This window comes from Somniosus microcephalus, chromosome 28 (assembly GCF_052327205.1).
Source record: "Somniosus microcephalus isolate GS21.2 chromosome 28, FLI_Smic_1.0, whole genome shotgun sequence".
In the NCBI taxonomy this organism is placed as follows: Eukaryota; Metazoa; Chordata; class Chondrichthyes; order Squaliformes; family Somniosidae; genus Somniosus; species Somniosus microcephalus.
Genome location: NC_141014.1, coordinates 44,604,391 through 44,621,419, shown reverse-complemented (window position 1 = coordinate 44,621,419; position 17,029 = coordinate 44,604,391). Strand labels below are relative to the sequence as shown.

The 17,029-nt window shown below is 43.8% G+C and overlaps 1 protein-coding gene across 1 annotated transcript in view; it reads right to left on the bottom strand.

Moving 5' to 3' along the window:
* Positions 1-6,799: 6,799 nt before the first annotated feature.
* The window catches only part of LOC147099710 (glycogen [starch] synthase, muscle-like), a 68,434-nt gene continuing 58,204 nt past the window's right edge, over positions 6,800-17,029 (bottom strand). Inside the window, exons 13-16 of the mRNA XM_085969350.1 lie at positions 13,474-13,569; positions 12,919-13,082; positions 12,296-12,376; positions 6,800-7,492 (exon numbers count right to left, since the gene is read on the bottom strand). Of these exons, the coding sequence (XP_085825476.1) occupies positions 6,896-7,492; positions 12,296-12,376; positions 12,919-13,082; positions 13,474-13,569 (938 nt within the window). The 3' untranslated portion in view covers positions 6,800-6,895. The remainder of the gene's footprint in view (positions 7,493-12,295; positions 12,377-12,918; positions 13,083-13,473; positions 13,570-17,029) is intronic.

Genomic DNA, 17,029 nt, shown 5'->3' with positions numbered 1-17,029 from the left:
TTCTATGACACCGAATGGGAGAGTCTGGAAAGACAACAGAACCTACTGGCTCAAGCAGAGAGCGACCATAGAGCCATCGTGACCAATTACCGATCACATCTCCCTGATGATGTTCAGGGGTTAGAATATTTGCATGATCTAGAGATACAGCAGAAGGGCAAATCACGCTGCACTGAGGATTTTGTTCTGCAATTAGAGACGGAGCTAGTGCAGGCAAAGTTAAGAGAAGTTGAATCACAGGGTGCTCTTAAGGAGATGCAGAAACAAATCTTGGACATGGAAAAGAGAAACGCTTCTTTACCTGATGAGAATAATGTGGCCATGTTGCAAGAGGAGCTTATAGGGGCGAAACTGAAAGAAGCTAAGCAAAGGATGTTGGAACTTGAAACGCAGAACCAAATCAGCGGTAATCAGCTATGTCAAGCAGAGAAGGAGTGCAAGGGTCTACATGAGAAGGTGCAATATCTCTCAGCCCAAAATAAGGGACTACTCACTCAGTTAAATGAAAGTAAACGGGAAATGGCTGAGATGGACTGCAAGAATAAAGAAGAGTTGATGGCAGTGAGACTTCGAGAGGCAGATAGCATAGCAGCCTTGGCTGAACTCCAACAGGAAATTGCGAAAGAAACAAATGAAGAGGAATCTTCAGGAAGCCAGGATTTTATTCCAGTTCTTCTCTACGACTCCTTACAAGCAGAGTGCGAGAAGTTGAAAAAACAGTATGAACAGGCCCAGACTACAATTCTGGAGGGGGTTAACTCAGCAACCTCCAAAAAGCTAGTTTCGTTGGAAGTATATGAGCAACTAAAGGTTGAACATGAGCAAGAAGTCCAAAGGCTGCAGGAAATTCTTGAGGAGCTCAGGGCCAAGACAGACTCATCGGTAGAAGTTCCATACATAGATGAGGATGTAGAGGTGAAAGACATGGCAGAACTCATAAAAATATGGAAGGAAGCCCAAGACAAATATGAGGCGGCAATTACCGAGGTTGACCGACTTGAAGAACAGTTTCAACTGGGAATGGGCCCTGAACATGAGCTAGAGAGCATCGAGGCGCAACTTCTCCAAGCACTGGAAGCCAAAGTACAAGAGGAAGAGAAGATGAAAGCATTGGAGAAAATGATGGATGAAATGGAGGAGTACGCTGAATTACGTCCAGGGGAACAGGAGAATGGGGAAACAGCTACTTCAGTAGAAGGATTAAATAGCCTGATAACGAAATCCCTGAAGGAAGGGAAAGGATTGAACGCACAAATGAGGCCAGGAGGGAAGGAAAGGCAGACATCCGAGGAAGAGCAGGATGAATATGATTGCTTGAAGAAGGGTTTTGACCTGTTGAGTGACACCGAATGTTATGAGGATGTGGTCTGCCCAAATTGTGATGGGAACTCCCAAAGTGCTGAAATCCTGAGGAAGCACTTAAGGTCTAAGGAACATAGAGAGTTGGTGGCGCTACAGATGGCAGCCGGGAAAAGAGCTCGGAGAGTTTCAAAAAGGCAGAAAAGAAAAAGAAGCAGAAAATAATAACTGTTTAAAATATTATTACTTCTACTACCTCAGTCCGAACACTACGAAAGGTGCTAAATTTGTAAAAAAAAATCCAGGGACATTATCAAGACAGCCAGTGGGTTGTATAAGTCCGCACTGCTGGTTCAACAGGACGAAAGTACAAGCTGTTAAAAAAAAAGGCTATGGAGGATGCTGTCTGGAACGAATTAATACCAGAGACTGAATTTATGAACTGTTCCCACAGAGACTGAACCTGTAAACTGATTCCACTGAGAGTATGTTTGTAAACTGTTATATGACGTTGACTCCATCGAGAGTATATCTGCAAACTGTTTATATAAAGTTGAAGATTGTATGTTTAACGGGATTCTGTAAGTAATAAGCTAGGAAGGGAGGAGTGTTGTGTATGTAACCGTTTACCTTTAAGGGAACTATAGAATGTAACCGTTCGCCTTTAAGAGCACTACTTTAGGGTGGCAGTATCTATTGGCTCATGTATACTGTAATACCGATAGTGACCACACCAGTATATAAGGGTTGTGATACGTTAACTAGGGCAGAATCGCCCGAGCCTCTGAATAGTAAAGACGTGTTTTATTTTGTTAACAGTGGAGTCTGTGATTATTTATAATACAACCCACAGACTTAACAGAAAGGAGGTGGTGTGGCAGTATTGGTCAAAGAGAATGTTACAGTGCTGGAGAGAGAGGATGTCCTGGAGGGGTCAAGGACAGAATCTATTTGGTTAGAGTTAAGAAATAATATAGGTGCCATTGCACTACTAGGTGTATTCTACAGACCACCAACTAGTGGGAAGGATATGGAAGAGAACATTTGCAGAGAGGTGCAAGAACTATAGAGTAGTGATAATGGGGGACTTCAACTATCCTAATATAGACTGGGATAGTCATAGTGTAAAGGGCAGAGAGGGGGAAGAATCTGCTGGATCTGGTTCTGGGGAATGAGGTGGGTCAAGTGGAGCAAGTGTCAGCAGGGTAACATTTAGGGAATAGTAATCATAGTATCACAAGGTTTAGATTAGCTATGGAAAAGGACAAGGAGCAATCTAGAGTAAAAATAATTATTTGGAGGCAGGTCAATTTCAGTGGGTTGAGAATGGATCTGGCCCGGGTAAATTGGAATCAAAGATTGGCAGGCAAAACTGTAACCAACAATGGGCTGCCTTTAAAGAGGAGATGGTTTGGGTACAGTCGAGGTACATTCCCACAAAGGGGAAAGGTACGGCAACCAAATTCAGAGCTCCCTGGATGATGAAAGAGATAGAGAGTAAGATGAAGCAGAAAAAGAGCGTGTATGACAGATTGAGAATACAAGGTGAGAATCAGGCTGAATATAGAAAGTTCAGAGGGGAAGTGAAAAAGAAAATAAGAGGGGCAAAGAGAGAGTATGAGAAATGGGTAGTAAGAGGAGGGATGGGGCCAATTAGGGACCAAAAAGGAGACCTATGCATGGAAGCAGAGAGTGTGGCTGAGGTACTAAATGAATACTTTGCATCTGTCTTTACCAAGGAAGAAGATGCTGGCAGTCATAGTGAAAGAGAGGTAGTGGAGATACTGGATGGGATAAAAATTGATAAAGAGGAGGTACTAGAAAGGCTGGCTGTACTTAAAGTAGATAAGTCACCAGGAGTGGATGGGATGCATCCTAGGATGTTAAGAGAAGTGAAGGTGGAAATTGCAGAGGTACTGGCCATAATCTTCCAACCTTCCTTAGATACAGGAATGGTGCCAGAGGACTGGAGAATTGCAAATGCTAAACCCTTGTTCAAAAAAGGGTGCAAGAATAAACCCAGCAACTACAGGCCAGTCAGTTTAACCTCGGTAGTGGGGAAGCTTTTAGAAACAATAATCAGGGACAAAATTAACAATCACTTGGACAAGTATGGATTAATTAAGGAAAGCCAGCATGGATTTGTTAAAGGCAAATCATGTTTAACGAACTTGATTGAGTTCTTTGATGAGGTAACAGAGAGGGTTGATGTGGTGTACATGGACTTCCAAAAGGTGTTTGATAAAGTGCCACAAAATAGGCTTGCCAGAAAAGTTGAAGCCCATGGAATAAAAGGGACAGTGGCAGCATGGATACAAAATTGGCTAAGTGACAGGAAACAGAGAGTAGTGGTGAACGGTTGTTTTTCGGACTGGAGGAAGGTACACAGTGGTGTTCCCCAGGGGTCGGTACTAGGACCACTGCTTTTCTTGATATATATTAATGACTTGGACTTGGTGTACAGGGCACAATTTCAAAATTTGCATATGACACAAAACTTGGAAATATAGTGAACAGTGAGGAGGATAATGATGGACCTGGGGGTATACCTGCACAAATCATTGAAGGTGGCAGGGCAGGTTGAGAAAGCGGTTAAAAAGCATATGGGATCCTGGGCTTAATAAATAGAGGCTCTGGCTGCTATTTTCTCGATCAATGCGGCTTGGGAGCGGGTCAAGTGGCTTCCCGTACTGCCCCCAACTACATCTGGCCCGCAGACATGATTTTATGTCAATTGGCCTTGTTAAGCTCGTCCTGTGGGCTTGCTGGCCAATTAAGATGAAGCCAGTCAGATGATGATGCGTCATCTGCCGGTTTTCTTAAAGGGACCACGCAAAAAAAATGTTGACAGCTGATTTCTCAGTGTTTGACAGCATTGAGGTGCTGCAAACACTGACAATCACTGTACAAAGGTGAGCTCTTGCACCCAGGCTCTTCAGTGACTCCTTCTTAGGCTAGAACAGATGGCAGCTGCAGCTGAGGTACAGAAGCGATCTGTCACTAGTGAGAGAGGTTCCCCCAATGAGATGGGGCTAGACATAAAATTCCAAACTTATTACCTACAGAAAAGTCTAAATGCATTAAAAATGAATTTCCCAACATTTTCTTACCTCTGAAACTCACCAGTGCACCATTGGATCCTTCACACCACTTCTGCAGCTGTCAACAATGCAGCAACATTACAGCAGACTCACAACATGCCACACTTACCTGGCATGGTGTCCGGACGTCGGGAAGCCCAAAGTAGAAGTGTCAAAATTGAAAAAGAGCCTGTTAAATGCCTGTTAACAACCTTCAGCAGGCAATTAAGTGCCTATAATCCTCTTCCCACCGCTAGGTGTCGGGCCCATGCGCAAATCGGGGACCCGATACTTGGGAAGATTGATTGGAGGCGGGTTGACAGCAGGTTTCCTGCCTGCTGTCAATCTTTGCGATTTTGTCGGAGGTCCCACCTCCAAACCCACCCCCTGAACGCCGGCAAAATTCCGGCCATAGAGTACAAAAGCAAGGAAGTTATGATGAACCTTTATAAAACACTGGTTCGGTCTCAACTGGAATACTGTGTCCAATTCTGGGCACCGCACTTTAGGAAGGATGTGAAGGCCTTAGAGAGGGTGCAGAAAAGATTTACAAGAATTATTCCAGGTATGAGGGACTTCAGTTATGTAGACAGACTAGAGGAGCTGGGGTTATTCTCATTTGAGCAGAGAAGGTTGAGAGGCAATTTGATAAAGGTGTTCAAAATCATGAGGGGTCTGGACAGAGTAGATAGAGAGAAACTGTTCCCATTGGTGGAAGGGTCGAGAACCAGAGGACACAGATTTAAGGCGATTGGCAAAAGAACCAAAGGCGACAGAGGAAAAACTTTTTTACGCAACAAGTGGTTAAGATTTGGAATGCACTGCCTGAAAGGGTGGTGGAGACAGATTCAATCGTGGCTTTCAAAAGGGAATTGGCTAAGTACCTGAAGGAAAAAAATTTGCAGGGCTACAGGGAAAGGGCAAGGGAGTGGGACTCGCCCAAGTGCTCTTGCAGAGAGCCGGCACAGGCTCAATGGGCCGAATGACCTCCTTCTGTGCTGTAACCATTCTATGATTCCAAGTCTTTCTTGCTTTTAAAAAAAATCTTTGAACACTTTTGTTTTAGTTATAAAAACTGTTTGACAGTCAAGAATCATCCAATCAGATATTGAAGAGTCTATTCACTTTCCAATTGGCCGTGGGAAGGCGGAGCACCACAAGGATGGATGTGTTTGGCAACCAACCAGCAGTGTGGGGGCAGGGCGGTTGGAGGCAGGAGATCATATGATGAATCCTCCAGGAATATGTCCAACCCGAGTTGGCAACTCCAGTCCACAGATTGAGCCACCTCCGGGGTTGGTGTCTGCTCTGAATACATTGGGCTTCTACTGATCCATGGAGCATTTAATGCAGCACTGCCGTCACCTCATCACTCCCAAACAAATATCCACCGCTTCCTATTCCAACCAATTTCTTATCCATCCCAGGTTTTTCCTTGAACTAAAACCACTTTAAACTTAAGTAGCAGCCATTAATTCAGAACTTTGACGAAGGTTTATGGAGTCTGGTTAACCGCAATGCAAGACATTTTCCCTGCTGGGATCAGGATTGGATTAGTACGATTTTCCTCTCACTCACTAAGTATGAATATTTGAAAAGCCTCAAGTGCATTTTGGGATTCAACACTCAGGCTGCTGATACATGGCTGGATGGATAGACTACATTGCTCTGATTCAAGATGCAACAATCGTTCAAAACTAAACTAAACACAAAAAAATCAGGCCTATCTTATTTCCAATTTAAAATCAAAAGGGCAAAAATAAGAAAACCTGTGGTCAGAGACAGAGTTTTTACAGCAACACTGACCAAGCTCTGGGAGCTAATTCTGCAATGATCAAAACACCATCACAAAGGATATGATCTCAAGATTTCCATAAATTATTTAGTTGATTTTTGTTCAATTGAATTTTTTGTCTTCTGTATATTGTTTGTCACTGTAGTTTCTCTCTTGTATTTTACTATCTCATTAAATTATAACAGCAACAGGAACAGGGCAAAGGATAACTGCTGTTAAGTTTTTGAAATCATGCTCAGTTAAAGCCTCACAATGGATTTGTCACATTTAGGCCAGTGTACATTTACCCCTAAATCAACAGGATCAATGTAGAGCTCCCTCTACACCAACAGGCCCAAGGAGACCCCCACCCCCCAAATCAACAACGTCAACTTAAGAGTTCTCCTACATGACAAGGCAAATGTAGAACTCCAACACTAACAGGCCCAAATAGAGATCCCCTACATCAGTGGGCCAATGTCGAACTCCCCCAACACCAACAGGGTTAAGATATAGCTGCTGCTACATGAAGTGGCCAATATAGAGCGCGTCATACATTAATTGGGCCAATATAATGTTTCCTCTACATCAGCACGGTTAATATGCATCAACTGTCAAAGGACACATTGTTGCACCAGTGAGCAGGGCTGTTTATTGAACATTTCTATCCTTTCTCTCGCTCCCTGTTTGAGTTACCTTCTGATAGGTGAAAGGTTAAAGGAATCGAGTCCACTGCACTATCCTAATGAGTAGATTTCCTGGAATTTTCATTGTAATTGCTAGGCAAACTAGTATCACTGGGATTGGTAGGCTTGCTGGAACTGCTTGAGATGCTGGGATTGGTAGGCTTGCTGGCAGCGCTGGGATTACTAGGCTTGCTGGGACTACTCGAGATGCTGGGATTGGCAGGCTTGCTGGAATCACTGGGGTTACTAGACTTGCTGGGATTGGCAGGCTTGCTGGGACTGCTTGAGATGCTGGGATTGGTAGGATTGCTGGGATTGGTAGGCTTGCTGGGACTGCTTGAGATGCTGGGATTGGCAAGATTGTTGGCATCGCTGGGATTACTAGGCTTGCTGGGATTGGTAGGCATGCTGGGACTAGTCGGTGTGGTGTGATTACTGGTGCTGAAATTGTTAGATGCTAAAATGTCTTTAAAATTTTTGGTCTGTTCGAGGACCAGATCCATCATGGAACTCGGTTTGATATTCATACGATCTTTCTCAGCCTCCTCTTCCTCATTGTAACGATCATCATCAAGGATGCTTTGACGAGGGCTAGAGTGGACAGAGAGGGTTGGCGAAGATGGGAATGATGTGGGCCGTGGATAGTGGAAACTCTGAAACAATGAATAACAAAGATTATTGACCACACTGTCCAGCTTCTGCTCCAAAGGGATCAACAGGATCAACTTTAGAGAAGTTTCAACATCAGGACCCCTTTAAAACACAAAGAAAATTATTTAAATGTTTTTCACATTGAAAAGAAATGGAGGATCCTTTTAATATTCTGAACATTTCAACTATGTGTTAATTCAGCTCCATTGCTCAGTCACTTCTCCAAATTAATTCACTTAATCAGGTCATCGACACTCATTATTTAAAAAAAGGTTAAAAAATCAAACTGAACCTATTCAGATTGCTTCATAGTGTGGAGCTAGCTGATGTCAGCCAGGGCAGAAACAGGCAACAAATGGCCTCACCACCCAGAGATAGAGAGTGGGAAAAATACCAAGGTTCCTGATCCTAATCACTATTCAATGACCCCTGGATGTGCCGGTGCCTGTACAGAATGGGAATCGGCAGTAATTAACCTCACGGTTTAATAGTTTGCTGCCATTCACTGTTGAAGTCCTTTACCATGGCATCAGGAAGGCAACACACCATGTGGGACTCACATTGGCGGTTTCAGAAACACCAGCCTATCCCCCTGACTACTGAATCTCCTACGACCACTGCATTCCTACACTTCACTCTGCAGTCCTATGTCCCAAGGCGCTGCACTCCTTCGAGGTGTCGTCACCCTCATTCAATACTGGAAACTGGTTAGTGAGTGCCACACTCATAAGAACATAAGAAGCAGGAGTAGGCCATACAGCCCCTCGGGCCTGCTCCGCCATTCAATAGGATCATGGCTGATCCAAATCTAGACTCACGTCCACTTCCCTGCCCTCTCCCCGTAACCCCTAATTCCCTTATCTGCTAGGAAACTGTCTATCTCCATTTTAAATGTATTTAATGTTGCAGCTTCCACAGCTCCCTGAGGTAGCAAATTCCATAGATTTACTACCCTCTGAGTGAAGAAGTTTCTCCTCATCTCAGTTTTGAAAGGGCAGCCCCTTATTCTTAGATTATGCCCCCTAGTTCTAGTCTCACCCATCAGTGGAAACATCTTCACCGCATCCACCCGATCAAGCCCCCTCACAATCTTATATGTTTCGATAAGATCGCCTCTCATTCTTCTGAACTCCAATGAGTAAAGTCCCAACCTACTCAACCTTTCCTCATACGTCAACCCCCTCATCTCCGGAATCAACCGAGTGAACCTTCTCTGAACCGCCTCGAGAGCAAGTATATCTTTTCTTAAATATGGAAACCAAAACTGCACGCAGTATTCCAGGTGTGGCCTCACCAGTACCCTGTATAACTGCAGCAAGACTTCCCTGTTTTTATACTCCATCCCCCTTGCAATAAAAGCCAAGATTCCATTGGCCTTCCTGATCACCTGCTGCACCTGCATACTAACTTTTTGTGTTTCATGCACCAGGACCCCCAGATCCCTTTGTACTGTAGCACTTTGCAGTTTCTCTCCATTTAGATAATAACTTGCTCTTTGATTTTTTCTGCCAAAGTGCATAACCTCACACTTTCCAACATTATATTGCATCTGCCAAATCTCTGCCCACTCACTTAGCCTGTCTATGTCCTTTTGCAGGTTTTTTATGTCCTCCTCACTCACTGCTTTCCCTCCCATCTTTGTATCGTCGGCAAACTTGGATATGTTGCACTCGGTCCCTTCCTCCAAATCGTTAATATAGATTGTAAAGAGTTGGGGTCCCAGCACTGACCCCTGCGGAACACCACTAGTTACTGATTGCCAGCCCGAGAACGAACCATTTATCCCAACTCTTTGTTTTCTGTTAGATAGCCAATCTTCCACCCATGCCAGTATATTACCCCCAATCCCGTGATTTCTTATCTTGATCAGTAATCTTTTGTGTGGAACCTTGTCAAATGCCTTTTGGAAGTCCAAATACACTACATCCACTGGTTCCCCTTTATCCACCCTGTATGTTACATCCTCAAAGAATTCGAGCAAATTTGTCAAACATGACTTCCCCTTCATAAAACCATGCTGACTCTGTCCAATTAAATTATGTTTATCCAAATGCTCTGTTACTGTTTCCTTAATAATGGACTCCAACATTTTGCCAACCACAGATGTTAGGCTAACTGGTCTATAGTTTCCAGCTTTTTGTCTACTTCCCTTCTTAAATAAGGGTGTTACATTAGCAGTTTTCCAATCTGCCGGGACCTTTCCTGAGTCCAGGGAGTTCTGGAAAATAATCACCAATGCATCCACAATCCCTACCGCCACTTCTCTCAAGACCCTAGGATGTAGGCCATCAGGTCCGGGGGATTTATCCGCCTTAAGTCCCATTATTTTACTGAGTACCATCTCCTTAATGATTTTAATCGTGTTTAGCTCCTCCCCCCCCCCATTGCCCCCTGTTTGTCCAGTGTTGGGATATTTTTAGTGTCCTCTACTGTAAAGACTGATACAAAATATTTGTTCAGCGTCTTTGCCATCTCCATGTTCCCCACCACTAGTTTCCTGGTCCCATCCTCTAAGGGACCAATGTTCACTTTAGCCACCCTTTTACTTTTTATATAGCTGTAGAAACTCTTGCTATCTGTTTTTATATTTTTTGCTAGTTTACTTTTATAATCTATCTTCCCTTTCTTAATTAATCTTTTAGTTATTGTTTGCTGGCTTTTAAATGCTTCCCAATCTTCTATCCTCCCACTAGATTTGGCTACTTTATATGCCCTTGTTTTCCGTCGGATACTATCCTTTATTACTTTACTAAGCCATGATGGCTGTCTTTTCTTTTATTCCCCTTTTTCCTCAGTGGAATATATTTATCTTGAAAGATGTGAAATATCTCCTTGAATGTAGACCACTGCTCTTGTACCGTCTTACACTTTAATCTGTTTTCCCAGTCCACTTTAGTCAATTCTACTCTCATACCTTCATAGTCTCCTTTATTTAAGCTCAGTATGCTGGTTTGAGATCCAACTCTCTCATCCTCAAACTGAATTTGGAATTCAACCATATTATGGTCACTCATTCCAAGGGGATCCTTTACTAGGACATTTTTTATTAATCCTGTCTCATTACACAGGACCAGATCTAAGATTGCCTGCCCCCTGGTTGGTTCAGTTACATACTGCCCAAGGAACCCGTCCCTAATACACTCTATGAACTCTTCCTCAAGGCTGCCATGCCCAATTTGATTAGTCCAGTCAATATGAAAGTTAAAATCCCCCATGATTATAGCTGTTCCCTTATTACAAGCCCCAACTATTTCCTGATTTATACTCCGACCAACAGAGTTGCAACTGTTAGGAGGCCTATAGACTACGCCCACTAGTGACTTTTTCCCCTTATTATTCCTTATCTCCACCCAAACTATTTCACTATCCTGATCCTTTGACCCAATATCATTTCTGACTATTGCAGTGATTCCATCCTTGATTAACATAGCAACCCCACCTCCCATTCCTTCCTGTCTGTCCTTCCTAATTGTCAAATACCCTTGTATGTTTAGTTCCCAGTCATGATTCTCTTGCAGCCATGTTTCCGTAATGGCCACCAGATCATACCCATGTGCAGTTATTTGTACCGTCAACTCGTCAATTTTGTTACGAATGCTGCGTGCATTCAGATAAAGAACTTTCAAATATGTTTTCTGACAATTTATTCCTGCTTTTACCCCTTTTACTACTTTACCTTTATCATTATACATTCTGTCCCTTCCTGACACACTCTGGTTTTTAATTCCCCCACTGCTACCTTGCTCTATTGCCTTCTCCGCTGTCATTTTTATTTTTCGCTCTCTTAAAACCTCCCCCCCACTAATTAGTTTAAAGCCCTCTCTACAGCCCTAGTTATTCGATTCGCCAGGACTCTAGTCCCAGCACTGGCCAAGTGAAGTCCGTCCCAACGGAACAGCTCTCTCCTGTCCCAGTACTGATGCCAGTGTCCCAGGAAGCAAAACCCATTTCTCCCACACCACTCCTGGAGGATTCCTGCACTGGAGCACGAATTGCAGGCAACGGGTCTCAGTTGCCCCTCGATTCTATTTAGAATTGTCTTATGTTATTTATATATTTTACCTTAATACCCCTTTAACTCTTAAATAAACACAATGACCAAGAGTCTCCACTTTGGGCACAATTGGTGATCCAGGTGCAAATTGCACTCGTTTTGAGAAATGTTTTTTCTCTCTCAAGTTTCCACTGAAATTCATTTGCCAAAAGTAAAATCTGCCATGAACCAGTGCAATCGGGTAGCATTTTAGAACATAATTCTTTTTTTAAATTTGCATTAAAAATATATTTAAGTGGTAAACTGGTGCAGTTTTATTAATACAGCTAAAAATGAGTTTATGACAAAAAATAAGCATTTTTAATCGAGTGTCTAGTCTACCTGTGAGTAACCCGATTTTAAATAACTGAAAATGACTAAGAAACTATGCAGAACCATTTACTAGTTACATTGGTTACAGTAATCAGTATCTGATGGCCAGAAGCCGTGAGTTCCAGGGAATCTCAAGCAGTGAGTTTCAACCTGGGATTGTTTACAAGTAGGAGGCAAATCCTAAAATTGTGCCTTAAGATCAGACCCTGGTAACGATTTACAAATCGCAGCAGCTCCAATTCTAGTTTTGGGGCGGTTTTTATGTTGTCTGTGTAAGTGTTGTCTATCAGTGTGGAGGCACAAGCTGTAGTGGTGGCTTCTGTCCTTACGAACATTAGCACATTCAGTACAGGCACTGTCTGCCAGCTGTCGCTGTGAGGGGCAGACATTTCCCAGGAAATGTCCCTTCAATGTTTGTGCATTTTTATTCCATACTTACAGTGGAAGTTTTTGCTACATCAAGGTTGAAGCTACTGGGAAAGGCTTTGGCAAGGGCCAGGAGTCTGGCACGGGTGTAGTACTGAAAGAGAGAAAGGCGACAATTTAATCAACAATGTAACCTGTAGATTAAGACAGGGAGATAGGAGTTAATACAACGACCAACAGAGCCAAATAATGTCCCCAAAACACAGCTAGATGCACCCAAAAATGCAACCCTTCTCATCAATTTTTCTCAGTTAGGGTCCGAACACCCCACCACCCACACCAATCTATTATCCGTCAAAGTCTCCCATCCAGATCATTAATAAAGATGAACAGCAATGGATCTAACACTGATCCCTGTGGGACTCCTCTAGTGACTGGCCCCAATGCAGAACCACTACATTAATAACAACCTTCTGTCAATGACGATGCAACCAATTCCTTATCCAACCCAAAGTCAGCCCACTAATCCTGCAGGGTTAAGTAACCTCCTGTGTGGCACCTTGTTAAAGACATGAAGAATGGCCACTTAGTGAGATTCCATCGGGCACCTGTGAAACTGAACCCCAGTGAGAGTCTGCATCGTTGGGGAAGAGAGGAATTCTTTCTAAAAGCTCTACAATATTGTATGGTTCTTACCCGGCCAAGGTAACGCCAGTCCAGCAAACCAGAGAGTCGTTCCGTGCGATTTCTCTGAATTATCCGTTGCCGTCGCGACTGTTGACAGAAGCTGTAGAGGAACGAGGTTAACTGATTGCAGCATTCATCCAGGCTCTTAAAGCGGCGATCCAGAATATAGATCCCTGTCAGAATAGTGTCAGTATTTTTAGGTTCATATGCTTCCCTCAGAAAGGTGAGATCGGTTTAAGGGCGTTTCCGGGTATCAGGCTGAGCAGGTGCCTCTTGGATTCTATGAACAACATCACTGAACTAGTGCCTATTTACGACAATGCCAAGACTTAACCATCTAATGGAGTAGCATTTTTCTCTCGCTGTTGTTCCCAATTAGATTAGTTTGGTTGGACTAGCTGTCCAGACAGCAAGAATCAACACAACCGTGACAATCTAATTCGATGGGGTAATGAGAGCGAGAAGAAGAACTAGAAACATCAGACTAGGAGTGCAGGGTGGGCCTGAATACTGACAGGGACACACAGAGCTAAGGACATCATAGCATTGATTACAGAAGCTCACCGTATGCAGAAGGATCTGTGATGTGTTGCTCCATAAAGCAGCCAAAGCCGGAGAGATTGGTGGAAACGCTGGGAATTCCCATCACTGTGCATTCCGCTAGGAGAGAAAGGACTACTCAGAAACAGAAATAAAACCATATAAACATTAAAAATCTCCCTAAAAAACCCAACAACCAATGATTCTTGCACTGAAAGTAGAACATCACCAACTCACAGACTCTCTGCGACACTAGGGTTCCCGCTTACTAGGCACGAGAATGGCAGAAACACACTGCAACGTTGAGAGGCAGCGTGCAGTTCTGCACTTGCCGCGGTCACACATGGCACTCACACAACTGGCAGTAGCTGGGTGCCCAGTGGCAATGGTGAAGAGCTCAAAGAGAAGCTCATTGGCTCTTAACCATGGCACCAGAGAGACCAAGAATTTCCCCAAGTTCAATTCCCAGTCTGTGCTGATCTGAATATTAGGAGCTGTACAATTGACCTCAATGTTCATGGCTTAGGGTTCCAATTCCTGATCCCTAACCATGGAATACCTGCTGTGAGGTGCAAGTGTGGACAGCGGGTGAGGATAGGATAAAACTGATCACATCGCCGGCTAATACACAAACCTGGATTCTCTGATCAGGCACAAGCTGGATGAATATGTGGTGGAGCGCGACTCATGCCAACTGAAATCAGGAGTGTTGAACCGCTATAATCTCTGGGGTCAGCCTCTAAGATATTGTGCGTGAGCTCTAGGGATTAGAAACACGCCAATTGGGAGATTGCTGGCTGGGGCAGGAAATTGAGCATGGTTGTGGCATTTAAAAGGTCTGCAGCAGTTTAAAGGGCCAGGCAGCACCCAAACAAGTTATTTATCAAAATGTCCAAGCTCAAAAACAAATCTGCAAACCCCACTGCTTCTTACATTCAGCTGTTGAGGTTTTGCTTCACATGGCCAGGCAGGGCAAAGGACTGGGTCAGTCTGGAACAGTGCAACACAGACCCGAAGCAGAGCTGCTCAAAGGCAGTGGAAGGAGCTATCCTTGGGCAGTGTGTGCAACACCGCACACAAGGCCATGCAGTGCTAGGATAAGTTTAATAACCTTACCAGGTCAAGCAAGGCAAGAGAAGCCTGTTATACTTTGCAAGAATGTACTGTACTTACAATTTTCACCACTCACACTTTTTAAAAGTACTTGATGTGCTTTCCATCAGTAAGGTAGCACAGTGCCCTTTGCACCCCAGCCTTCACCTAGCAATGTTCATTCACTCAGCCTCACATGCGGTTATCATGGGTGGCATGCTAACGAATGTTAGGGTAACAAAGGGTGATTTGGCCCTTTTTGATATGAAGAGATCTGCAACAGGGTGTTGTCCCAAATCTCCACATCCTGAGGAGAGAGGTCACAGAGTCTGTCGGAGACAGGAAGATGGAGAAAACATAGAAGATAGGAGCAGGAGTAGGCCATTCGGCCCCTCGAGCCTGCTCCGCCATTTAATGAGATCATGGCTGATCATCCAAATTCAGTACCCTGTCCCTGTTTTCTCCCCATATCCCTTGATCCTTTTAGCCTTAAGAAATATATCTAATTCCTTCTTGAATATATTTAATGAATTGGCCTTAACTGCCTTTTGTGGTAGAGAATGCCACAGGTTCACCACTCTTTGGGTGAAGAAATTCCTCCTCATCTCTGTCCTAAATGGCTTACCCCTTATCTTTAGACTGTGACCCCTGGTTCTGGACTCCCTCGCCATCGGGAACATCCTTCCTGCATCTAGTCCTGTTAGAATTTTATAAGTTTCAATGAGATTCCCCTCTCATTCTTTTAAACGCCAGCGAATATAAGCCCAATCGACCCAATCTCTCCTCATACGTCATTCCTGCCATCCCAGGCATCAGTCTGGTGAATCTTCACTGCACTCCCTCCATGGCAAGAACATCCTTCCTCAGATAAGGCGACCAAAACTGCACACAATACTCAAGGTGCGGTCTCACCAAGGCCCTGTACAACTGCAGCAAAACATCCTTGTTCCTGTACTCAAATCCTCTCGCTATGAAGGCCAACATACCATTTGCCTTCTTAACCGCCTGCTGCACCAGCAACTGGTGCACAAGGACACCGAGGTCTCATTGCACTTCCCCTTCTCCCAATCTATTGCCATTTGGATAATAATCTGCCTTCCTGTTTTTGCCACCAAAGTGGATAACCTCGCATTTATCCACATTATACTGCATCTGCCATGCATCTGCCCAATCACCCAACCTGTCCAAATCATACTGGAGTTTCTCGGCATCCTCCTCACAGCACACACGCCCACCCAGCTTTGTGTCGTCTGCAAACTTGGAAATATTACATCTAGTTCCCTCGTCTAGATCATTAATATATATTGTGAATAGCTGGGGTCCTAGCACCGATCCCTGCGGTACCCCACTAGTCACTGCTCGCCACACGGAAAAGACCCGTTTATTCCAACTCTTTGCTTCCTGTCTGCCAACCAGTTCTCTATCCAAGTCAGTACCTTACCCCCAATCCCATGTGCTTTAACTTTACACGCTAATCTCTTCTGCAGGACCTTAACAAAAGCCTTCTGAAAGTCCAAATACACCACATCCACTGGTTCTCCCTTATCTATTCTACCAGTTACATCCTCAAAAATTTCCAGTAGATTAATCAAGCACGATTTACCTTTTGTAAATCCATGTTGACTTTGTCCGATCCTGTCACTGTTTTCCAAGTGCTCTGCTATTACATCTTTTATAATGGACTCTAGCATTTTCCCCACTACCGATGTCAGGTTTACCGGTCTATAATTCCCCATTTTCTCTCTACCACCTTTTTTGAATAGTGCGGTTACATTAGCTACCCTCCAATCCATGGGAACTGTTCCAGAGTCTATAGAATTTTGGAAGATGACCAGCAATGCATCTACTATTTCTAGGGCCACTTCCTTAAGTACCCTAGGATGTAGATTATCAGGCCCTGGGGATTTATCGACCATCAATCCCGTCAATTTCCCTAACACCATTTCCCCACAAATACTGATTTCATTCAATTCCTCCCTCTCATTAGACCTATGTTCCCCGACATCTCTGGGAGGTTATTTGTGTCCTCCTTTGTGAAGACAGAACCAAATGATGTATTTAATTGTGGAGAGAAATTTGAGTTGACGTTTCGGGCTTGAAGAAGGGTCAAACCCGAAACGTCAACTCAAATTTCTCTCCACGGATGTTGCCTGACTTGCTGAGTTTTTCCAGCATTTTCTGTTGTTATTTCGGATTTCCAACATCTGCAGTATTTTGCTATCGTACCGATGTATTTAATTGGTTAGCCATTTCTTTGTTCCCCATTATAAATTCCCCCGATTCTGACTGCAAGGCACCTATGCTTGACTTCACCAATCTTTTTCTCTTCACATATCTATAGAAGCTTTTACAGTCAGTTTTTATGTTCCCTGCAAGATTACTCTCATACTCTATTTTCCCCCTCTTAATTAATCCCTTTGTCCTCCTTTGCTGAATCCTAAACTGCTCCCAATCCTCAGGTTTGCTGCTTTTTCTGGCCAATTTATAT